The sequence below is a fragment of the Salminus brasiliensis genome, chromosome 1 (genome assembly GCF_030463535.1).
Source record: "Salminus brasiliensis chromosome 1, fSalBra1.hap2, whole genome shotgun sequence".
NCBI lineage: Eukaryota > Metazoa > Chordata > Actinopteri > Characiformes > Bryconidae > Salminus > Salminus brasiliensis.
The window spans coordinates 49,307,701-49,334,239 of record NC_132878.1 but is presented as its reverse complement, the minus strand read 5'-3'; the positions used below and the strand labels follow the sequence as shown (position 1 = coordinate 49,334,239).

Sequence of the window (26,539 nt, the reverse complement as noted above, 5' to 3'; positions counted from 1 at the left end):
TAATGTTTAAGTCATCCATTTCTGTGGTGTTATCTACTTGTAATGGAAGGCTGATTGAGTGCAATGATGATCTGATTTGTTCTATGAAAATCAACTGTGACACATTGACTTCCACCACCACAATGTATTCCAGTGGCAGTGAGTTGGCTGAAAAATAATAATTTGATTTTAATTATTTGGGTAAATAAAAACTGGTACAAAAAAGGGACTTACACACTGCATGCATTTTAAACAAAACAAGATTTTAATGCAGCATTTATATTTACCATCTCGTTTTCCTCTCATGTGATGTTCATCCGTGTAACTAAACTGAAGTTAAAGCATTACAGAGTTTAAGGTATAGCCACCATGTACATCTTATATTTAGAATCAGCAATTCTAAAACAATGGGATTACATATCTGCTATGAGCCTGGTTCCAATTGTTACTGTAATATGAACCCACTGTTATAATTTACATTTAATTTATATATAATTTAATAACTCTCTTCTAGTCACAGCCTGTCCCAAAGTCTACACTTCCCAGAAAAGTTACACCACACTCATTTTCTTAATTTCAAACATTACATCAAAAATCTTTTATATAGTTGCAGCAATCAGAGTAAACTGTACCTCTACAATGATGTCAGAAATATCAGGCATTCCATGTGAGTCCACCACATGCACATCCAAAAGCAAAATGGCAACAAATGTGAGCAAGTAAACTGATTTTCCTGTAAAGAATAATAAAGAGTAATAAAGAGTAATAGAAGTAACATTATAAAGTGACATTAAGTAATAACACCAAGTAATTGCTAAAACTATCATAAAACATAAAACCAAGAAATATAATAGTAATATCTATTATATTACTACCAGTAATAGCACATGTTGGAATTAGACACTGGAGATAAAAACAGTTTAGAGGAGAAACATGAGATTGAAAATGGTCTGTTTTGTCATGTAAACATATGGATAATGCACACCGATTGCATAACTATTAATCAGACTACTGTCATGTAAGCATATGAAGACATGAAGCCAGCAGAGGCACTTTTAAGAGAGTTTGTGCTATAAATGTATCAATATTCTTCCAAACTAATACATGCTAATACATGCATAATACACAAGATATCACTGGTGAAAATAAAGTCTTTTAGACTTTTATTTAAACTTTCTATCTTGCCACAAACAGAAATGTGTTTTTGGGATTGTGTCAAATAATTCTTAAACTTAATAAGAAAATGCAAAATAAGTATAAATAATTTCATAGTGATTGCCTTAACTACACATAACCCCAGTAATTAAATCATTTTAAGATATAACCATTTTAGGTATAAAGTCCAGTATTTAGATAAAACTCTTGATACTTCGATTTAGGCAAAGATTAAATGTTAATACTGATGTATTTTATGTTGCATATTAATGCCATGAAGTACAAATTTGTTTATAAGAGACAATGCTGTATCTTATTATCTTATTATGTAATGCTATATCTTATTAAAATGTGTCTAGATGCTTTGTGATATCAAATGATGAGCACTATGTAGATTTTAAGGTGTAGGGCACTAGATGGTGATGTTGTGCACATTGTGACAAAATTGAAACTCGCCTTTGGAATGTGACTATCAGGCTCAACCTGTTGTTCTGTTTTGCTACAGCACTTTGTGAACTGCGTCCCAATGACGTGCATACCTCACCAACTTAAAGTAGAGCATATATAATTTCCCCTAAAGAACAAGCTTGTGAATGAGGAAGAAACTTGCCTTACCTTCAACTCATTTAAGACATCTAAGTAAACAGGTTTTTAGCAGCATTGTTGTACTTCATCTACAGTTAATAGAATATGGCTAAAAGAAAATCTGAAGTTTCCCATAAAAAATAAACGGTAATATTAAATGTTTTTGTGAACAATTGTTTTATTGTGTATTTGATATAATGTATATGAACATAGAATCAAAGGACATCCCCACAAACACCATATTACATGTGCTAAATATATTTTCTCTGTTTATATCAGTATTGTTACTTGGCCAAATTATGATTTACCTTTGCCCATGATATTCATTTAGAGTTTGAAATTCAACTCTAGTCACTCAGATGTTTCAAGATGCATTGGACACACTTCTGTCCAGACACAGTCTGTCAAAAAGAGTAATTCATTTTCATAATTAACCATCATGTGTGTTTAAATTTTTAATTAAATCATGTACTGAGGTTTACAATCCAGTTTACAAAACAGTTTACAGTTCTCAGTCTGATGCAGTAACAATGTTTGAGCTGATTAGGGTAAAGTCAAGATTTCTGTCAGTAAATCTGGCATTTCATATATTTTATACAGTAATAAACTGCAACATTACTAAAACATTATGTGGGTGCACATAATTCAAGAATGTTATTATATTATTAATATTTGTAGCTGAATTATAGCTACCCATATTATGTACTTATTAGTCAAAAAGTGGGCACACACACAAACTGGACTAAAGGACTAAATTCAAGACAAAATAATATGTTTAAATGTAATGCCATAACTTGGATAAGATATACATTTGTGAGCTAAACATTTTAGTCTTAGTCTTCTTTTCTTTTTATTATGAGTTACTACTATAAATAAAATATTCAGATCAAATTACAAACAAGAAAATTAAATGCCACAAGAAGTCCCTATGATAATACATTTAAACACAACATTCATTTCTATCACTATCTTGTATACCGATTACTTTCTGTGTGTTATGCAATGCATACTGTCTTCCAAAAAAAAAAAAAAAAAACATAAATAAAGAGAACATACAAATTAATCTTAATCTTTAGATAATTGTAAAAATCTTACTTTCGCTCCAGCCAGAAACAATTATTTTTCTGTTTTTTCTGACAACCCACACTCGGGAACTGCTCACATGCCTCCCTGGAATAAAGTAAAGTTGTGTTGCCACTTGATGGACCTGTTTGTTTTTCACTTCTTGTTTCCTCATTCTATTGTGTACGCAGAGAAGAATGTTCACTTTTTTTCATCTTTGGTCTCAGGGAACTACACAGCTCATATCACAGTATCTCCTCATATCACAGTATCAGACACAGGATATATTTCATACTTCTATGTACCTGTTCTCTATTAAAAGCTTAGCACCACTGAACACATTAGCTGTACAAAATACTAAAATACTGCAGTGGTTTGGGAATGCATACATATTAGATGCATACATATAAAAATAACATGTTCGAATAAAATGGATTTTTTTTCCTACAGAGACGTTTGTGATAACCAGCTTTCCAAAAGCAGTGCAATCTAAAGATCATTGTAAGTGCTAGAGAGGAAGCTTTGTGTGATGCTAACTCCATGATGAAAAGTTAGGACTAGGATTACATGGGCCCATTGTAACATGAAACTCAATTCTATTACCTGTGTGCTCAGTATTATTTCAGAGATAAATTTTAATAATTGATTTTAATTAATTAATTTTAATTGTATTCTTTTAAAGTAAGACTAAGTAAGCAAAGTAAGACTATGATAACAAAAATCTTAACCTAACTAACAAAACAAACCAACCTTTTATGCATTTAAATTTATTTTGTTATTTATGTATCCACTTATATGTTTAGTTCCTCATTTAAATACATCATGTACAGATCCATATACAGATCCATATACACCATCTGCAACATTACTAAAACATTATGTGGGTGCACATAATTCAAGAATGTTATTATATTATTAATATTTGTAGCTGAATTATAGCTACCCATATTATGTACTTATTAGTCAAAAAGTGGGCACACACACAAATTGGACTGAAAGACTAAATTCAAGACAAAATAAGTTGGCATAAGTTGGTATAGCTACACAAGTGATCTGTTCATTTTGTGATGAATAAGCGTTTCAATAATCAATAGATTATTTAACTGTCAAAATAGTAATTTCTTCTTCTTCTTCTTCTTCTTATTATTATTATTATTATTATTGTTATTTATAATAATATTATTATAATTATTGCTGTTGTTGCTGCTGTTGTGTTTGTTTTTGCATAGCAATGGCAATGGTAGTTTTGTTAAATATAGCAACCCCCAAAAATGGGAATGATATTTCATTAGCTTAGGATGAGCTAATTCAGTTTGCTAACTGCGTTTTACAGTTTTCACTCTTGTTTACTCACTCATTAACAATAAATTATGCTGCCTATGGTTTAGTACCTTCAGTGCATTAAACTTGCTATTGCTTATTTGTTCAATAATGCTTACTTTTTTTAAACTCAGATTGCTTATTTGAACTTACAGTGGCTTGCAAAAGTATTAATATCCCTTGAACGTTTCATATTTTGTCACCTTATAATCACAAGCATAAATGTATTTTATTTAGATTTAAAGTGATCAACACGAAGTTGATCTGTGGACAGATGGACAGATTCTCTCACCTGAGCTGTGGATTTCTGCAGCTCCTCCAGAGTGACCATGGGCCTCTTGGCTGCTTCTCTGACCAGTGCTCCACTTGCTCAAATGATTGCACTGGATTTAGGGGTATCAGAGTAAAAGGGGCTGAATACCTTTGCATGTCACACTTTTCAGATTTTTATTTGATAACAATTTTGAAAATCATATATCATTTTTGTTCCACTTTAAGTTTGTGGTTGTAATGTGACAAAATGTAAAATATGGGGTATGAATACTTTTGTATGTATCAAGGCTTACAGTTGACAGATACTGCACCATGTTTTAGACTAATGAAGAAAACATACAATGTCAATTTTTTTAATAGTTTTTTAAATTAAGAATTTAGATGCAAAGATATTTGGATAAGTGTTGGGTGCTCTGAATTACTATAGTGTATTAATGTAAAGTATTGTGATATATGTTCTGCGAGGTGTGTGTATTTTGTTTGTATTTTTCCTGTATCTATAATGTAGGCTAAGTGGTTTAACGATAGTGAAAACTGTACATAATTTTGATAATTTACATAATTTTTCATTATGTAAAAACCTAAGTGGCTAGCGCAGGCACCAGCACATAAGTTTAATCCTCTGTATTGGAACAATTACATTGTCCCTATCAAATGAAATGTAAATAGCAATGAGTAGTAAAAACTGTGCCCAATAAGAACATTCAGAAGTAGAATTTGTGTAATTCGATAAGTATAATGTAAAAGCTTTATAAATTCGCATTATTTAACTGTTAACTATAAAATACTGTTCACATTGCAGCTGCATACTTTTATCTTTAGCGTGTTTCTCCACATCTTTTCTCTTTCTTATCATTTGTGTTGTTGTTTCAACACTCATGCAATCAATACAATAGTACAACATCCCAAACAGTGTCAACCAAGAGTCCAAGCACACATTATACTTGTGGTTGTGCACAAATCTGTATGAATAGTGTTTTTTTACTTGGTGAAAAGCTTCAAAATATGGAAAAATGTTGGATGCTTCCAATCTTCCATCGAAGCAATTCCATATCATTGATGTGAGAAGTGAAGTTTTTTTTGCATGAATGCTTGATTTTGTCACTGAGTGGCACCAATGCAAGCCACCACACCCCCCTCCCCCCAAACAAGGTGCCAACTGGTCTGTGTCAAACAAGTTTTGTGTATTACCAATAAAACAGGTGCTCTGTTTTATCTCACCATGTGCACTTTGCACTGGGTAGCTTATTTCCTTTTTTTACTTTATAATGCACACCGATTGCATAACTATTAATCAGACTGCTGTATCATTTACATTCAATTGTCAAATGTAATTCCAACTATGGTTGCTTTAATGTTAGTGCTCTGGGGCTCTCCTGCATCTAAACCTGTGCAGGACAGATTAGTGAAATTCCTGCTCAGACACATCCTACTCTATTCAGAAGCTAGTCACCAGAAGGTGAGTTAAACAAGGTAAATGACTAAACTGCTACCCTCTTATAAGAACAGGACAGAGCTTTCTGGTTGAAATGTAAATGGGGTAGCTTGTAAAGTATAAGGTGGCTGTAGTATGGACAGTCACACCCTTTAATTAAAAAGTGAATCACTTTGTTGGTAACCGCGTTAGCAAGACACACCTATTCCCTATTCATTTAAATAGGAGCCTGTTCTCGTATGACTGGAAATAACTGATCGAGGGTGTTGCCATATGGCAGCAGAGAAAACAACTTTTTTGTGCCCTGGCTCTCCAACACTGGAACTGGTTGTCTTTGTTCTAAAGATCCCTAAAAGCTTGAAAACCTCCTGGCAAGATAATCATTAATTATGAAATATTTAGCAGCCTAACTACCCAAACAAGAAACTACCTACATCACTGAGAACAGAAACATTTGACAAACATTTAGTCATGTCAGAGGAATGTGTTTTGACAGGAGGTATGAGGAATGATAAATGGCGTGAGGCATTACATGTTAGGCTATTTTCATTTTCTTTAAAAAGAAAATTTAATTTGACAGTTTATTAGAACCTCAGTTTAACCTTCAGTGCGTACAGTCCACATCCATTTTTTTTTTATTTAGGTGGAATATTTATTTTGTGTCCTTTGCATGAACTAATAAAAGTCTCAATTTTGCTTTGCTGTAAAGTCATGGTGTTGTTTCTATGTCAATCCTCAAGAATGTTCCTTTGGTTTGATCAAGAGTTATGAATTTAATGTAGCTGTAAATGTAACGACGGACTGGTCCTGTGTTCTTTCTCTTCTTGTTGTTGTACCCTACATCATGACGTTTATCTCTCAGATGAATACTTTTGCTCATGGTATTTAGTTATATATAAGTTCATTTGCTGAATAAGTTAGGTCATTAGGTGTATTAGAGTTAAACCACTGTACCACTGTCAAGATTGCTTTGAGTCTGCTGCCTTCTTGTGGAGAACTTGTATATTTGACTTGATTAAAAGTACTGTATGTATAACAGGTAAAATCACAGTAGAATAGACATACGTAGAGACACACAAAGTAACAAGAATTCTCATTTTGAAAAAAAGTAGTTGGTATCTTTTGAGCTAATTTGAAGAACAAAGCTTGGTTTCAGATTTCTCTTGGACTCCCCTAGCCAGCACAGTGTGAAGTTGTTGAACTCTGAAACGTTGAACTCTGTTGTTTTTCAGTTTAATCTCTCTAATGGTGACACTACATCAAAATGTAAAGAACCGTATGTCATTGAGATGAAATTCTTTATTCCCATGATTCCTTAGCTTAAGCCAAACAAAACTGCTATTAAGACATTGATTGAGACCATTTGTATTGTATGTAAAATCATACACTTTTGCTAGTTTCTAGGTTTTCACTCAATCTGCACAGTCTGATTGAATAATTAAATACTGTTGTGATTGTTTCTATGATGTTGATGTTATATTTGGGGAAAAAAAAAAAACATGCCACCAGCCAATCAGATTGCAACAGGAATTTGACAGCCTTGGTCTAAACTTTCTAGTAGACATTAAAGTATGACAGGTATCGACCTACTCATTTCAAAACACAAACAAGTAAATATCTTTTGTCATCAACTCATACAAGCAATGTCAGTTTTCTACAATTGCTCAGTGCTTACAAATTATGTTTTGGAACTAGTGTGTGAATTTACATTTAATCAATTCAAAATTACCTTAAAACTATTTTGGGACTGTTAGCAAATGATTATTAAAATAAATGGTTTATACCATTGTTGGCTAAATATTGCTTGATAGCGGAAACTTGTTATTGACCTTCATCCAAACATAACAGTTACACAAATGAGGCACTTGAGGTTGTGATTTAGCATCTGATCTAATGTTTCTAGGTTACACAGGTAGTGAAGGGAAGTAAACTACAAAAAGTGTGGCCCCAAAAAAGCTACTGTACAAAAATCAATGATTAACCAGGTTAAAACAACTCATTACAGTATGTCGTATTGTCAAAAACACGTATATTCCTCAAAAACAACAATACAATGTAGATAAAATATGTCTGCAGTGATATATGATCTAAATACATCAAAACATTCAACCAAATCAAAATCCTCCATTTCACAAGTTATAGATAGTTACAGGAAATATGTGCCATTATCATAATCTTTTAATTACAAAATGCACACTTTTTTTTATTAATTTAAATTCCAATACAGTCCACAGGCTTTAGAAATAGCATCTTATGTCTTTGTTCATGTGGGAAAGTTAAAATATCACAATGTCTATACAAGAGTTGAATTCAGCCACAACTACCTAAATACATGTACATTTAAATCTTTGGATTGCTTTAAGTATTGACAAATGTATCGGAGTGTGAAGATGAAGCTGCAGCGATTCCACTGCTGTCTGCTACATGGTACACATCTGCAAACAACAAGCATATGTTAGGTGACATTTTACTGTGCAGTAAATTGTTCTAATTGGTTGAAGGAAAATACATAACTTGACAAATATCATTATATTATATTGATTAATGAAAATAGACTAAACTGGTGTAAAATTTACCAACCACAAGTACAATGTTTAGTTTAGATAATGGACAATATTTTATTAACTTGCAGAGTGACGTTTTAGCACATTCTGCATCATAAAAACTGTGGTCAATCAAATGGGCAATAACAATCTTAGAAAAGCAGACAACATTTATCAGAACATTTTTATTTCAATAATAATCTATGACACGTTCATTATTCATAAAATATTTAAGTTAAACCTTTTTTTATTTTTCTAGTAAACATTCAGAGCCTCTGTGCTGCCTGATTTGCCTCTCCCTTCTATTTACTTCAGAGAGTTCTGTCCACCCTCAAAACCGGCAAGTGCACTGCAAGTTGGAAATAAAGGATTTGCAAAGAAAGCAAGAAAATCTAACTGCCAGAAATACGAAAAAAGAAAAGAAAGACAGGAGATAAAAAAGGAGACCTGTAGTCTGTGAGGGGTAAGGTTAATTATCTTCACAAAACAATTAGAGCACTTACATTTCACTCCTCTTTTAGCCCTTCAACATTTAATCAATGCAGGCAAGTTTTTAGCAGAAGTACAGGGACAGGCAAAGGCAGCTTTAGCCACCCCATCCTCATACCACAGCCCTATATGGAGTTCATTTTGTGTCAAATGTTTTACACAAAAATAATAAAAATTTTGCAATCTAAGTTTTGGCATGGACGGGGAAGGCGTTCAGCTTGAATCTCTATTGGTCAAATGATTTGACCAATGAGTGACAGGCAATCTGAAATCTCATCTGACATCTAGTCATGCGCATGCCGGCTTCTTTTAAACATTTTCTAACACGTTGGAACAAACTGGTTTAAGTACATGGAAGTAAATAAACTACATTTCTGCATTTAATATTCAACAAAAATATTGTGACTATTTGCTGAACTGTTTGTAGATGCATTCACTAACAGTTCTTGCTATTGTAAGTGTTTCATTCCAGTTGAAGGTCAAATGTTTAACCCTAGGTTATTGTTTGTATCCACATTAACATACATATTTGTGGCCATGATTGGTTTTATCTGCAGCCCCCACAGTAAATAAGCAAATGGGCAGGTTAGCTCTTCTGCATCTTGTGTATCTGCACTTACTGTCCATTTTATCCACATCACTGACCTTATAACAGCAATAATAATTATTACACTGTATTACACTGTAGTCCTTCTGTTAGCCTTTACCCACTTGACCAAGACCCCCACAAGACCAACAGTGCGCAGGTATTGTTTGGGTAGTGAATCCTTATCAACTCAATCACACAGCTGTGCTGCTAGAGTTTTGTCCCCGCTGGGCTGAGATTAGTCCAAATTTCTACATGTAGCTTACAAGATGGACAAACAAGCTTGCTGCTGTCTGACACTGTACCAGCACAACACACACTAACACCCCACTTGACCCACAAGAGCTATGAGTGAATGCATCTACAAACAATTCAGCAATTAGTCACAATATTGCAGTCAAATATTAAATTCAGAAATCCAGTTTGCCCTCTGCCATGTTCTGTGTGGGTGTGGTTAGGGTTTAGATAAGGTTCTGTCAAAAATTATGACAAATAGAGATTTAAGGTGAATGGCCCACCCATGTAAGCACAGACTGACAATACAAAAAAAAGTATTAAATAACTTTAGCTTTAAAATGATTACAATACAACTTGATGTATTATTTATATTTTTTGCAACATATACCTTTTCATTTTAATTTTGAATGTTTTACTTTTTATTTTTATTCATTATTATTATTTTTTTTTTATTTAAAGCCAGGTGCTGTTCAGGAATATTTTTTATTATCATAATTTATTTGCAGTTACAGTGTATCACAAAAGTGAGTACACCCCTCACATTTCTGCAGATATTTAAGTATATCTTTTCATGGGACAACACTGACAAAATGACACTTTGACACAATGAAATGTAGTCTGTCTACAGCTTATATAACAGTGTAAATGTATTCTTCCCTCAAAATAACTCAATATACAGCCATTAATGTCTAAACCACCGGCAACGAAAGTGAATACACCCCTTAGTGATTATTTTCCAGAACTGCCTTAACTCTCCTGGGCATGGAGTTTACCAGAGCTTCACAGGTTGCCACTGGGATGCTTTTCCACTCCTCCATGACATCACAGAGCTGGTGGATATTCGAGACTTTGCACTCCTCCACCTTCCGCTTGAGGATGCCCCAAAGATGTTCTATTGGATTTAGGTCTGAAGACATGCTTGGGCAGTCCATCACCTTTACCCTCAGCCTCTTCAATAAAGCAGTGGTCGTCTTAGAGGTGTGTTTGGGGTCATTATCATGCTGGAACACTGCCCTGCGACCCAGTTTCCGGAGGGAGGGGATCATGCTCAATGAAATGTAACTCCCCAACACCTGCTACACTCATGCAGCCCCAGACCATGGCATTCCCACCACCATGCTTGACTGTATGCTTGACACACTTATCTTTGTACTCCTCACCTAATTGCTGCCACACATGCTTGAGACCATCTGAACCAAACAAATTAATCTTGGTCTTGGTTCCATTAATCCATGTCCTTTGTTGACATGTCTTCAGCAAACTGTTTGCAGGCTTTCTTGTGTACAGACTTCAGAAGAGGCTTCCTTCTGGAGTGACAGACATGAAGACCAATTTGATGTAGTGTGCGGCGTATGGTCTGAGCACTGACAGGTTGACCCTCCACCTCTTCAATCTCTGCAGCAATGCTGACAGCACTTCTGCGCTTTTCTTTCAAAGACAGCATTTGAATGTGACGCTGAGCACGTGCACCTAGCTTCTTTGGAGGTCTGTTCTGAGTGGACCCTGCTCTTTTAAAATGCTGGATGATCTTGGCCACTGTGCCGCAGCTCAGTTTCAGGGTGTTGGCAATCTTCTTGTAGCCTTGGCAATCTTCATGTACCGCAACAATTCGTCTTTTTAAATCCTCATAGAGTTCTTTGCCATGAGGTGCCATGTTGGAACTTTCAGTGACCAGTATGAGAGAGTTTGAGAGCTGTACTACAAAATTGAACACACCTGCTCCCTATGCACACCTGAGACCTAGTAACCCTAACGAGTCACATGACATTTTGGAGGGAAAATGACAAGCAGTACTCAGTTTGGACATTTAGGTGTGTAGTCTCTTAGGGGTGTACTCACTTTTGTTGCCGGTGGTTTAGACATTAATGGCTGTATATTAAGTTATTTTGAGGGAAGAATAAATTTACACTGTTATATAAGCTGCACACAGACCACTTTTCATTGTGTCAAAGTGTCATTTTGTCAGTGTTGTCCCATGAAAACATATACTTAAATATCTGCAGAAATGTGAGGGGTGTACTCACTTTTGTGATACACTGTAATTCTACTTTATGCACAATGGCCTGGGGTGGTGGACTGGTGTAATAACTTCATGGTGCCCAAACAGCATTAGTAAGCATCAAAATAACCTCATGGTTCTATAAGAATTTTCCTGTTATCCAGACTTTGAACACAGCCTTCTTAACCTCAAGAAAAAAATCTTGTCTCCATGATCTCTTCTACTAACAAGACCTGAACGCAGTCTTTTTGAAGATTTCAGATGCTCTACTACATTCAATTCACACCAAATACAGATACTGATACATCATATTTGGAGTAGAGAGTAGAGAGTATGTTCCTAGTACATTATGTTGGTAATTACCAACAGCTTGATACTTACTTCTGCGCCGGAACCTGTCAAAGAAGCCTTGCCCACTTGAAGATGATGGGCCTGTACTAGTGCTCTGTAAATTGGATGAAGAGAGAGAAAATTAAAGTTGAATAAAATGTATAATAGTCATAATGTAAACAGCTCACATCATTGAAATGGATCTAAATGAACCCCAGGAAGGCAAAATTACCCTGGTGCGGTTTGAGCTAATATTCCTTAGTGACAACTTTCCTGCCAGCTCCTCACGTATCTATAAATATAAAACAAAGAGAGTTATGTTTTTTAAAAACATATATATAATAGTGTGTCCGAAAATCTTCATCTACAAAAAAGAATAGGTACCTTACTGTCCAACAGAACTGCAAAGACCAATATAAAGAAGCCCTTTAAAGAGATGGAGAGAACAACGCATCAAATAGGCAAAACATATTTAATAGTTTAGCAAGTTCATGGAATTTTAAACCTATGGAATTTTCTTCCCTCCAGATAAAACAAAATCCTAACATTATCCTCCTAATGTTGTATATATGAACATTGAACATACTGTATATTGATTTTAAGTTTACTGTAGGATGAAAGCTCTTAATGTTGGTCAGAGTGAGATTAAATATAAGCAATTACCTTTTAAAGCATCCCATATTTGTTCCTAATTTTCAGGGCATTCTCTATTTAATAATCAAGTATGAGCTGAAAAATGTAACTGCTTTTACAAGACACTGTAACGTTATTTACATTTTTTATATGAAAATGCTGTATGTATTAGTAACCATTAAGTGATTTTAGTAATCCCTTCCAGTTACAACAAAGATCCAATGTCAAAACATTAGTACCTGCAGTGAGTTGAGGATTGCGAAGACTATGTGAAGCCCTAATGCAGATGATACCATGGTCCCAATGCCGAATCCCCAGGTCAGTCCAAAGAGTGGTGTTAAAATGGCCACACATCTGGCAATGACCACTATGGTATGTTTCTCGTCTGGCTGAGTGGTGGCTCCAACTCCTCTCTTCAACATCTTACATAAAACCACGAGCAGCACCAGAAAGTTTATAGCTACAATAGTGAGCGCAGGAATCACAAATGCCAGGATGGCTTTAGTCTTCTTCCAGTTGAGCCAACAAGCGCTGTCTTCCTGGACATATCCTTTACCTCCAGCTGTTACTGCCACAGTGATGACGGCTATGAGTAATGGGGCTCCATATCCAACAGTAAAGGCTATGACCATCATCTTGGTCCTGGACATTCCAGCAAAGACCACAACAGTCCGATAGAGAAGCAAGAACGCAGAGAACAACATCCAGAAGAAAAGAGCGAGGTAAAAGAAGTGCATGAAGAATGTGGCTGTACTGCAGGAACCCTCTGGTGTTGGTTCTCCTTCTTTAACAATAGCTGCTCCAATGATGAAGCATATATCCGCAATCAGGAGGGACAGAGCAATGTTGACTATAGAAACATGGCGCATGTAGGATGTGTCATTTCTTGTCATTGGTTTCCAAATAATGCCTTCAATGATGAAGCACACAATCAAGCAGATCAACGAAATGCCAACGCCTATATAAGTTATAAAGGCTAAGACTAGATTATTTGATTTAAAAGGTGACATAAGGATTGAAAATGAGGTTGTGTGATTGCACTTGCATGTAAACTTGTCAGTATGATTCACTACAGGCATTATTTCACATCCAGTTGAGTCCCATCCTCCAATCCCATTCAAAAGACTGAAGTTCCAAAAGACACACTGAGGGCTTCCCAGTAAATTATTTTGAACATCAAAGGTAAGAGAGATGTTGTGAACTGGTTTCTCCACAATGACTGCAGCTACATCTGCATTGATACTGGTGTCAGTTTGACTGTGATTGTAGGTTGTATTTCGGACAGGCAGGACAGTGTTAAATAATGAGAAAACTATGGTGGTGATTAAGGTAGTTCCATTAAACATTGGAATGGCTATCTGAGTAGTTGAATTGATGCCAAATGTTCCAAAAAATGGGCCATTTGTGCTAGTTCTGCTCAGTTGAGTAGTGTTTGTTGTTATACTGAAGCTCTCATTTGTTAGTGTCTTCCCCATATCCTCAGTAGACTTCAGCAGTAAAGAGCTTGTCTGCTCAGTCGTGTTGTGTTTATTTAACTGCAGCCATGTGTTCCGAGCATTTATTGATCCAATGACGTCCACTGTTTTTAGGAAATTCTTGAAATTGAAATATTGTGCAGTATTTAATTAATAGGCATCTTATTGATTATATAAACATGATTAAACAAGTACTGAGACCATTTTACTTCCACAAATTGCAAATATATGATATTTAACTACATTACAGTCAAATCATTATCCAAATTAACACCAAAAGGAAAACCTACCCTCATAATGGATTGATCAACCCTGAATGACTGTGAAACATTGGAAGTGGAATTTAGTAAGCCAACAACTGCAACAATATTCACAGTAGATCTTGTTATTTCATCAGCGTTTGCTTTGGTGGCATTTAGTATTTCACCCAAAAAAGACGGAACATCTTCTGCACGTAAAAACTACAAGAAAGCACAAAGTTTGACTATGGACATTCAAAACATTTTGACAGCTCATTGGTTAAGGGTGTTTAATAATAAGCACTCACAATAAAAACAAATATGCTACCTTAGCTCTGTTTAACAGGTCTTGAAGGACACGCAGGACACAGTTATTTTCCACAATCTCCCAGTCATATTTGTTTGTTGTTGGGTTTAGCATACAGCGAGCTGTAACATTTCCAACGCTGTTTGCATCACAAGCACCAGGCTTTATATCATTATAATTTCCAGCTCCGAACTGAGCATTAAAGCAGTTGAAACCTGTGGGTGGAAACAATTAGAAGAGCTAAAACCCCAAAACAAACATTTTTTTTTGATTACTGTAGGAACTTCTGTGGAAGACTTGAAGACAGCATTAAACTTTAAAATGAAGACCCACATCTACCGAGAATACTTGGGCGAATAGTAGAGTATTATGCTCTCCCTATTGACTTGTGTTTAGAAGTGTCTAAATTTTAGTCAATTCAAACGAGCTAAGGTGATTCTTGGGTAAATAGCAAAGAACTTTTGTAAGTCGCTCTGGGTAAGAGCGCCTGCTAAATGCCGTAAATTTAAATGTTACTTGTATGAGTGAAGATTAAGTTTTCAACCAGAATCATACCTGGACTGTGTACCTATGTCTGTATTGCAATCTGAATGGCTTTTAAACATTTGCGTAGACAGCAACTAAAAATATATCTTGTGACTCGTCTTCCGAGTTATTTTAGATTACAAGAGGTTGAATAGAAACTTTTCCCAACTGTTTGTCAATATAAAATTCTTTTGAGCTTTGTAGCAAAATGTTTTTGAGAAAAAATAACCATATCTTTAGAAGAACAAATATGACTCACTTTTTGAAGTTACAGTTATTGTGACAGGGACTGAACTGTGAAGGCTCCCATTGTTTTCACGGATTTCACACGTGAAAGTCAGAATTTTGTCATTTTTTTCACACTCCGTCTTGTTGATATTTTGAGTGTACGTATTGCAGATTGTCTTTTGGTCTGCACAAAAAATACATGTGTTATTAAAGAGAACATTTAAAAATATCAAGGGGTTTTAGTAAAACTAAATAGAAGTATAGAGTAGAGAATAGAGTATTTCTCTGCTTACTTTTAAAGTGTGTACTTAGTTGGAATACTGAAAAAACTAAAATCTATTTATTATTAATACATGTTTATTATAGTACAAGACACATAAACAAGACTCATCTGAAAAGCCCATGAACCAGCTAGTTGTTAAAAAAAAACTAAAACTAATAATTGGATACATTGTGCGAGTATTTACAGTATTTACATTCAACACCTAGCTTATCCTTCAAAAAATATTCCATCATAAAATAGATCTCTTTAAGATTTGTTATTAAAAGTGGGCTTCTATTTTTTTTAATCTTTTTTAGTTGATCCACATATATCACATACATAAGTGCCCCTCCAACAGAGCTTAAAGTTCTTTCTATGTTTCATTTTGTCTCTTCTCTATTTTCATCTATGTCTGCCAGTCACAATAAATGAGTCAAGGATCAGTCAAGGGTCAGTTGTGCTGGCTATATTTCAGCTTGAGCTAAAGGTTTTACCTGCTTCATAGTAAATGTGTCTCAGTTTTTCCCAGTTATCTATAAACTAGCATTCAAGATACACAATCAGTTTTTCATTTCAAGTTCTTTGTATTTTTCTTTATAACAGAATCTTGCTCTAGTGTCGACAGTGGAAATGAAAGTAGGTATGTTCACAACAGATGTAGTTGTAATGGTTGCATTTCTTCATTTTAGTGTAACATTAATAGAAGACCTTTTTAAATACAGGAATGTGTACAGTTTGAGTCTCTGACCTGTTAGCGACTGCTGCCCAGTTGCAGTATTCAGGCTCCACTGAATTGTATAGCTGCTCTCAGCACAGCACTGCAGTCTGATTGGTGAGCCATCACAGAGCAATGTTTTTGAGGTATTTACATTGACTTCTGGAGATGGCTGAATAGACATTTTTTGGAAGCTTATGTAGGGCATTGAGTTGAAGGTCATTGTGCAAGCATATTTACCTGTCATGGCAAAGAGAACAATATCTATATAGTCACCAGAATTAGACACAGACAAAAAATAAAACAGCAGCAACAACAACAACAACAGCAATAATAATAATAATAATAATAACAACAACAATAATAATAATAATTGTGATGATAACTGATGAATAAATGAAACCACATCAGAAGGGGACATGTATAATCATTATATACACATATATATAGCTGCTCATCTTTCTTGTTCTAGCTGTTCAGCTCACCCAGACTTGCTATCTGATGCTAACTAACACACCACAACAACACTTCACTCTATTTCTAGACCTGCACTTAATAAGAGTCCCTGAAACAACGTTACAAAATGTTAACAAATAACATTTTCCATATTTTTTCATGTTTTTCATATTAATCATGACTTACCATTGTCCTGATCACTGGTGCTGGTCACAGTGAGAGTTTTATTGTCAGTACTAATTTGATATTTAGCACTTGGTTTAATGATGATGTCATTCATGCTCCAGGTTATTTGAATTTTTGGGTCTGGAGTTTTACAAGTCAAAACCATAATTCTTCCAGGGTATATTTTGCCATTTTTTAGATCATACAATGTATTCTCCTCTAAAAACAAAAGGATACACTGCATTAGATTTATGTAATATATTAACCTATGTGGTGTCATTTTACATTAAGAGATACAAAAATAGTATTAATTATTATATAAATAATATAATTATTATATATCCTCCCAGCCCAAAGTGAAGCCAGCCACCTCATCCTTTTGAGATATAATCGTGCCACTTGGGAGGCCCAAAAATGATTAATGAATTAAATATTAATTAAGTAATTATGAGAGTTGCTGTAAAGAGAAATAGGAAAATGAAATTAGGGCTGCCAACTAATTTGGAAATTAGTTATGTGGGGAAATTAGTAATGTCTGTCACATCGCATATATATGTCAGAAAATTGCGGTTTACCATGCAATATAGATACATATATATCTCTCTGATCATCTCTTCTTAATTAGACAGGTGCTAGGAAATTACAAGTCATTACTGGAGTGATGTGAGCCAGAAGGCTAAACAACCAGACTGAGTGGTGGGTTCTAACTTTAGCTGGTTGTGATGTGAGCATCTACGACTACTGGAAAAAATCTGGTGGCAGATAATGCAGTTGGCCTTGTACACATTATCTCTCATGCAATCCAGACATAGGCAGGCATTTTTGCCCTCCTTTTAGCTTTCATGTGTTCTTTTTTTTCAGAGTATTATTACAATTCTGAAAGCATGTGCCTCACATCCAGTGGGAATCACCTGCTCTGTTTGGGTAGTGAAAGACAGGCCTGCTGAGGGAAAGCAGCAATGTTTTTATCGGTCCCAAGCTGTCTTATTAGTCTAGCCTCAGAAATATGGAACAAAGTACGTCTTGTATCAGTTCTATACGGAACACATCTTTGATTGGATTTGATTGGAAGACTGTTTCAATATTTTCTGTGACAGTTGACAACCCTAAATGCAATGCATGATGATTAATGATCTACAGAACATTATTTTACTTATATTTTTTGTTATTATTATTCTTAGTTTTTCTCAAAAAAAAAACAAAAACAAACAAAAGAAAACCCAATAAAAACAATATAAAAAAAAAACCCATCAAACTTAATACTGGTTTAAAGTTAAAATTGAACTGTGACCTTACCAGTCTGAGCAAATGAATTGGCACTCACTAATAGTCCGTTTGCAGTGAGAGCAGAAGCTAATTGTGCGTTAGCTTTACTAAAATCAAGTGTATTACTTGTAGTTACAATCCGAAAGTCTGATATCACACTGCCAGGCCTGTTAAAATCAGAATCAGAATCAGAATTAGATTTATTGGCCAAGTACATTTACACACACAAGGAATTTGTTTCTGGCTGTTAGTGTCTCTCTAGTATCAAAAATATACAGCTACTCTACATATAATTTACAGAAAATACACAATATACAGAGAACAATAGTATACACAGTATACATATACATTATATTGTACAATAATACCAAACACATCAAATAAAAAAGCAAGGTGCAACTTTAAACATATTTATTTTAACTAGAACTCTACTCATACAATTAGCTTTAGTACATACTGAAAACATATCTTGCTTATTGGGCAAGTTAGAACTCTCTATTCCTTTAAACGCACTGTGGTTAAACAACATCTGAACATAAACTGACATACCTGAACTGAGTGATTGTCACAGAACCAGCTTTGTATGAAGAAAGTGTGCTTTGGTAAACACTATCAACCTGAAAAATTTTTTTATTTTTACTAACAGGTTAGTTTTCAGATTTATAAGCATATAAATATAGACCATACTTACTGAACTTATAATGATACTGGAATGGGATTTATACTTTTCACTGAGTGTGTTTGTGAGAGTGCTGTCAAACTCTTCATCTATTCTCATTGATATAGTTCTAGAGATTTCTAAAGAAAACAAAACAAAAAGAATAAACAATTACAATTAACATAATTTAAGGCAATGTAATCTTATCAATAGTAACATTCACATTCTATAAATAAACAAATAAAACTTAATTACAGCTTTTATAAAGCAAATTACAAATAAAAAAACACAAACTGCAAGATTAAATTCCATCACCCCAAAAAAGAACTTAAGTGTTTCCTTGACCCAGTCTTTAGGAATTCATAATTTCAAACTTGAGCCATTTCAGAAAAGGCTTGATAATTTGCTGATGAGTTAATTAAGAATTATGAATGTCTTTTAAACACATTCGATATGATCATCATTGTTACTTATGGAAAACTTAAAAGAGTTCAAAACTTTCCCATGACAAGTTAACACACCCATTTACATATGGCTTGCTCTAAAGTTCCTAGAATAGATCATTGTTTATCATAACTGAATAATAAGAGTTCAGTACATGGAACAAACCAATAGGAAAAATAGAAAAAGCTCTTCAAGGCTAAACACAATCACTGAGGATAAAGTGTGGATAAAAAGGCTAAAAGCTTATGTTATCTGACCAGGTGAAGCACTGCTGTGGGCATCTCTCCCTGGCAGCAGAGAGGAAGCCTGGGCCTTGGCGCAACTGGTAATTTTATGGACATCTCCATTGCTAAGAGGTTGGTGCTACACATGGAGCCTTTGGTAGCACCTCTACCTGTTGTGATCATCAGTGGGTTCTCTCTCAGGTCTGGTGCAATTGAAAGACAGACCAAACCCCTTATTGTCAGGGTCAGCCAACATTTGGAGCAGCTCTTTTTCCTTAACAATGGCTCCTGATTTGCCAGTGATCCTGGGGTTCCCCTGGTTAGACCAGCACAACTGTCAAATTTACTGGCTCTCCAAATCCATCCGTCACTGGGAACCACATTGTCTGGCATTTCTCCGCAAGAGCCAGTTGATTTGAGCGAGGTTCCAGCAGCCTATCACGACTTCAGGGAGGTTTTTAGTAAACAAAAGACTGAGGTGTCATTTTCTTGGGTTTGTGGTTTCTAGAGGCAAGCTGGCCATTGATCCATCAAACCTCAAAGTGGTGGCCAAATGACCCCGTCCCACCTCTGACTCTATTTTAATGCTTTCTGGTTTCGCCAACTTCTACTGACAGTTTGTTAGGGGCTTTCCATCTGCCCAGGTCAGCCGGGGCTGTCCTTCCACCCAGATCAAAGGGTATGATTGCATGTCTAATCTACGCTAGACTCAGCTAGGCCATGTGATTGTGGAGTGCTGTGAAGATTTAAACTAGCCAATAAAAACATGTAGCCTCATACTATGTCCCAAATCACACACTTCTTTACTTTACATACTGTGCTAATAAATGCACTTCTAATGATGGTGTACAACATTTACAAACTATTTAGTGTGCTCAAATGTGGCATGCAGCATCCGAGCTCCTCAGACCCTTTTTTCCCTCTCTAATTGAGCAAGATCAATAGCACACCATGTCCAGCTATTTTACTTTCACACACCTGGCAAATATGCATAAGAAGGTATACAACTTTGAAGTAAATCACAAATATGAACCTTTAAAGTTAAATGACAAACTAAACTAATCAATTATATGCTATTAGAAACAATATCTGGAGAGTAAAAATCATATTAAAGTATATATAATATCAAGTAAAAATCTGTTGCTCTTAAATGACAACACATTTCCCCTTTTGTAAAAATATTGTGCAAGCCAGGATTAAGACATAGAAATAGGCAACAGTCTGGAAAAAATACAGTCCAAACAACTGTGCCATCAAGAACCCCTGAAAAGCCATAATCATATTCAATTCAAATTAAATTTAAGCAAAAAGCACAAAAAAACAGCAGTTGATGTATGTACATTACATGTGATAAAACTATTTTAAAATTGCAATATACATCATTCTAAAACATTATATACTGTATATTAAACTGTAGATTAGATGTACAATGCAATAAAAATGTAATAGGAAATCCAATTACAACTGTATCTGGCCAAAGCTAAAACATCACACAAATTCTGTAAGGAAACATCCTTATTTAAAACGTATTAAAGGATGTAAATCTGTGAATCTGAGAAGATATTATAACTATAACAACTATTTAACTAAAGCAAATATAATAGACATTCTGATTCCCAGCATGTCTGCTCTCTAAAACTTCCCCCCAGCTTTTATTAGCCAATGCCATATTTACTTTACTGCTGCACCCATGGAACACACACAAACATTGGCATTACCAGTTTGACAAACAAACAAAGGACAGACAGGCAGACATGCAAAGCTACTTATACATATGCCTGGTAACTTTCACTTGTTAAGTTTGGGGAACAGTTTCTTGCTAATACAGTGTATGCAAGACAAAAAGTCTTGTGATCAAGATTTGAAACTTAAAATTAACATAAAAGAGGAGAAATACACATAAACATATTGGCTGTTTATTAGATATTGGAACATCATTCATATGACATTCTTTGAACTTGTAAATAATGTTCCTACATGAACAAGATTAACCCAGTTAGGAAATGTATGGTACAGTAAATGACTGGTATTTAATAAGTAAATAGTCAGTCATATTCCAGTCATTTACTTAGTAAGGTAGTAGTAATGTGTCTAATACTACCAAGTATGTGCAGCGGGACACTGGAAGTAAATATGTTAAATATGTAATACTGACAAATAATATGCATAGTACTTATTAAAAAACGATGGGGTATGTAAATTTTTGGTACTATCTTGACAAGTACATTTCATTGCATGATTTAAAAACTGCAAAATAAAATGAATTACACTTGTGCGGTACTTAAGAGCTGGGTTGATTAGATGAGTACATGTAAGCTCAGTACATGCAAATTGAGCTGAGGTGAACAGAGCTAAATAAAGGTAAACAGAGTCGAGCCTGGTTGAGAGTCAAATGAACCTGAATCATGCAGAATTAAGGCAAGCTGAGCCCATTTGAGGCAAACAGAGTAGAATTGAAATGACATAAGTTGAAAAAAGAAGGAGCATTTTATACTGACGTGCACTGTAAATGGAAACATTACTGGCTAGCTGTCAAATTTTCCAACCAATCAGTTAAGCTAAAATATTATATTTTTATTTTAAAAAAATATATCACAACAATGTGCATCACATGGAAAGTGTTGTTTGATTAAATGTCTGTAAATGTGACAAAGTCTGCAGGGCAGCCCAATGCTTGACAAAAAAAAACAAAAAACATTTTTTTGCTATTAGTGAAATCTCAGGTTCTTCATTCTTGGTTTTTACACATTGACATTAGTATTGATTACAAATTAATGAATTAATTAAAGCAACAATCATACCTGATGGGACAACTGGGCTGGGAGTACTGGTTCCTGTGAAGGAAACAAACAGGGCACAGGGATTTTTAGGTTTCAGGCAACAATACTGAGTTTTCAAAACCTGTGACATATCAGCAAATAAATGCATACCTTCAGATGTTGTGTTTGGAGTGCTGGTGCCTGTGAAAGAGAAAAAGTACTTCTAGACATTACAACATTGAGGGCACATTTGCTAGATCTCTTTGATCTTTTTATCAAATGCAAGAAAGCCTCACTATCACTTAGAGAGAGCATATCTCAGTACAAAATCACCTGATTTCTTCAACAGTAATTAGAGACTATAGCAAGTCTCTTTTACAATATTTACCTGTTTTTTAAGGTATCACCTGCCCTAGAGATGCTCTCCTGTATTATAATAAGTGGACAGAATAAGTGGACAAAAACTCAGTATCCATATTTTATTCTACAGGTGACGCTTAAAAGACATTGAAAAGTGGGTGCAGAAATGCTTGCAGACTGGTGCACAAATCACATGCTGATGTTGCCATAGTGTGCATTATTGTTGGAATTCTAAATAAGAATTTCATATGTTTCAAGTGTGAAACTTGTGAAACTGTCCTTATGCAAAAAATTAAGAGACAATAAAGAAATATTATTGGTAATATCTAAATATGGCTAAGTTTATAGAAACTAAAGAAAGCAGAAAATAGAATTCATGTTTAACATTCATCAATTTTTTAAGCTTTTTAAAACAGCCTTAAAGACACTCCAAAAAAGTACCCAAAAAGTAAAGAAATTAATTCTCAAACATACCTCTGCATGGGTTGCTGATATTGATAGGAAGGAAAGGGTTGGTCACATTATATCCATTCAGGCAAGTGCAGCTGTAGTTTCCAATCCCATTACTGCACATTGCATTTGGACCACATACTTCATCAACCCGAGCACATTCGTCCACACCTTCATTAAAGAAAGAGGAAAATCAAAGAAACCGTTTAAACACTGTCTATTGAACAGAGTTAGTTCCCGTCCATATTCCATGAGATCTAAGTCAAATAATGCCGTTTGCTGAAAAGCAGTAAATTTTATGAAAACTCTCGATATTGGTTAGATTATGATAATCTGAAATTACCCATCTGTCAGAGAAAGCCCATTCTAGCAGATATTGTGGCAAACATTTACAGACTTCATAGAAGAAAGGGTCTTGTTTGGGTTTCAAGAAAAGCATTTGCATAAAGATGGTCCTTTAAGATTTAAGCAAGCAGCACACTGAACTATTTCTGTACCAGTTACACAGATTGTAGCTTTAATGAACTTTATGAAAATCAGCTTTTCTCACTTATTGCTTTTTACAGAGAGTTAGATCCCGTCCATTTTCCATGAATTTTAGCTTCAAATTATGTTCTTGATTGTAAGGCAATGAATATTATATTAACGTATGATATTTGTTAGATTATGATAATCTGTAAGAAAAAAGTGAACATTTCCTGTACTTGTTAGGATTTTTGCAACTTTATTAATATTTTAGGATCTCTGCCCTCCTCTCTGCTTGATTTAATTTAAAGCTTGTCTTATTGCCTTAAGTTGTTTTTTTTATTTCATGAAGATAAATAGTCTCATTCTGTTGCTTTACTGAAAATATTACTGTTAAAGACTATTAGTTCCAGCACTCGAAGATGGCAAAGGCACTGATGGTGAAACATACCTCTGCATGGGTTGCTAATATTGATAGGAAGGAAAGGGTTGGTCACATTATATCCATTCAGGCAAGTGCAGCTGTAGTTTCCAATCCCATTACTGCACACTGCATTTGGACCACACACTTCATCAACCCGAGCACATTCGTCCACATCTTCATTAAAGAAAGAGGAAAATCAAAGAACCGTTTAAACACTGTCTATTGAACAGAGTTAGTTCCCGTCCATATTCCATGATATCTAAGTCAAATAATGGCCTTGGCTGAAAAGCAATGAATTTTTTGATAACCTTTGATACTGGTTAGATTATAATAATCTGAAATTACCCATCTGTCAGAGAAAGCCCATTTTAGCAGATATTGTGGCAAATATTTACAGACTTCATAGAAGAAAGGGTCTTGTTTTGGATTCAAGAAAGGTATTTGCATAAAGATGGTTCTTTAATATTTGAGTAAGCACTACACTGAACTATTTCTGTACCAGTTACACAGATTGTAGCTTTAATCAACTTTATGAAACTCAGCTTTTCTCACTTTTTGCTTTTTAAAGAGGCATGTTTTAATAAATTAACTTGTTTTACTTGCTTTACTTGCTGTATCATTGTTTTGAGTAACTGAAAATATTAATGTCAAACGCAAGTAGTTATAGCCCTTGAAGATGGCAAAGGCACTGATGGATAATGAAACATACCTCTGCATGGGTTGCTGATATTGATTAGAAGGAAAGGGTTGGCCACATTATATCCATTCAGGCAAGTGCAGCTGTAGTTTCCAATCCCATTACTGCACATTGCATTTGGACCACACACTTCATCAACCCGAGCACATTCGTCCACATCTTCATTAAAGAAAGAGGAAAATCAAAGAACCGTTTAAACACTGTCTATTGAACAGAGTTAGTTCCCGTCCATATTCCATGATATCTAAGTCAAATAATGGCCTTGGCTGAAAAGCCGTGAATTTTTTGATAACCTTTTATATTGGTTAGATTATAATAATCTGAAATTACCCATCTGTCAGGGAGAGCCCATTCTATCAGATACTGTGGCAAATATTTACAAACTTTATAGAAGAAAGGGTCTTGTTTTGGATTCAAGAAAAGTATTTGCATAAAGATGCTTCTTTAATATTTGAGTAAGCAACAAACTGGACAATTTCTGTACCTGTTACACAGATTGTAGCTTTAATCAACTTTATGGAACTCAGCTTATCTCACTTTTTGCTTTCTACAGAGGCATTTTTTTACTAGATTAACTTGTCTTACTTGCTGTTTCCACATAAACTGTATCATTGTTTTGATTTACTGAAAATATTACTGTCAAAAGCAAGTAGTTCCAGCACTCGAAGATGGCAAAGGCACTGATGGTGAAACATACCTCTGCATGGGTTGCTAATATTGATAGGAAGGAAAGGGTTGGCCACATTATATCCATTCAGGCAAGTGCAGCTGTAGTTTCCAATCCCATTACTGCACATTGCATTTGGACCACACACTTCATCAACCCGAACACATTCGTCCACATCTTCATTAAAGAAAGAGGAAAAACAAAGGACCGTTTAAACACTGTCTATTGAACAGAGTTAGTTCCCGTCCATATTCCATGAATTTTAGCTTCAAATTATGTTCTTGATTGTAAGGCAATGAATTTCATGTTAATTTATGATATTTGTTAGAGTATAATAATCTGTGAGAAATGAGTGAACATTTCCTATACTTCTTAGGATTTTTGTAACTTTATTAATATTTTAGGATCTCTGCCCTCTTCTCTGCTTGATTTAATTTCAGAGCTTGTCTTATTGCCTTAAGTTGTTTTTTTTATTTCATGAAGATAAATAGTCTCATTCTGTTGCTTTACTGAAAATATTACTGTTAAAGACTATTAGTTCTAGCCCTTGAAGATGGCAAAGGCACTGATGGATAATGAAACATACCTCTGCATGGGTTGCTAATATTGATAGAAAGGAAAGGGTTGGTCACATTATATCCATTCAGGCAAGTGCAGCTGTAGTTTCCAATCCCATTACTGCACATTGCATTTGGACCACACACTTCATCAACCCGAGCACATTCGTCCACATCTTCATTAAAGAAAAAGGAAAATCAAAGAACCGTTTAAACACTATCTATTGAACAGAGTTAGTTCCCGTCCATATTCCATGATATCTAAGTCAAATAATGGCCTTGGCTGAAAAGCCGTGAATTTTTTGATAACCTTTTATATTGGTTAGATTATAATAATCTGAAATTACCCATCTGTCAGGGAGAGCCCATTCTGGCAGATATTGTGGCAAATATTTACAGACTTCATAGAAGAAAGGGTCTTGTTTCGGATTCAAGAAAAGTGTTTTGCATAAAGATGATTCTTTAATATTTGAGCAAGCAGCACACTCAACAATTTCTGTACCACTTACACAGATTGTAGCTTTACTCAACTTTATGAAACTCAGCTTTTCTCACTTTTTGCTTTTTAAA

At 34.8% G+C, this 26,539-nt stretch overlaps 1 protein-coding gene across 1 annotated transcript in view; it reads right to left on the bottom strand.

The window, feature by feature from the left end:
• Positions 1 to 8,167: 8,167 nt before the first annotated feature.
• Positions 8,168 to 26,539, bottom strand: part of LOC140549011 (uncharacterized) — a 32,992-nt gene continuing 14,620 nt past the window's right edge. The window contains exons 10-29 of the mRNA XM_072672259.1: positions 25,999 to 26,145; positions 25,443 to 25,589; positions 24,758 to 24,904; positions 24,076 to 24,222; positions 23,184 to 23,330; positions 22,521 to 22,550; positions 22,392 to 22,424; positions 18,956 to 19,062; positions 18,814 to 18,881; positions 18,295 to 18,431; positions 17,020 to 17,217; positions 16,411 to 16,617; positions 15,432 to 15,584; positions 14,669 to 14,862; positions 14,392 to 14,562; positions 12,866 to 14,221; positions 12,378 to 12,419; positions 12,226 to 12,285; positions 12,045 to 12,108; positions 8,168 to 8,244 (exon numbers count right to left, since the gene is read on the bottom strand). Coding sequence (XP_072528360.1) covers positions 8,168 to 8,244; positions 12,045 to 12,108; positions 12,226 to 12,285; positions 12,378 to 12,419; positions 12,866 to 14,221; positions 14,392 to 14,562; positions 14,669 to 14,862; positions 15,432 to 15,584; positions 16,411 to 16,617; positions 17,020 to 17,217; positions 18,295 to 18,431; positions 18,814 to 18,881; positions 18,956 to 19,062; positions 22,392 to 22,424; positions 22,521 to 22,550; positions 23,184 to 23,330; positions 24,076 to 24,222; positions 24,758 to 24,904; positions 25,443 to 25,589; positions 25,999 to 26,145 — 3,632 coding nt within the window. The remainder of the gene's footprint in view (positions 8,245 to 12,044; positions 12,109 to 12,225; positions 12,286 to 12,377; positions 12,420 to 12,865; positions 14,222 to 14,391; positions 14,563 to 14,668; positions 14,863 to 15,431; positions 15,585 to 16,410; positions 16,618 to 17,019; positions 17,218 to 18,294; positions 18,432 to 18,813; positions 18,882 to 18,955; positions 19,063 to 22,391; positions 22,425 to 22,520; positions 22,551 to 23,183; positions 23,331 to 24,075; positions 24,223 to 24,757; positions 24,905 to 25,442; positions 25,590 to 25,998; positions 26,146 to 26,539) is intronic.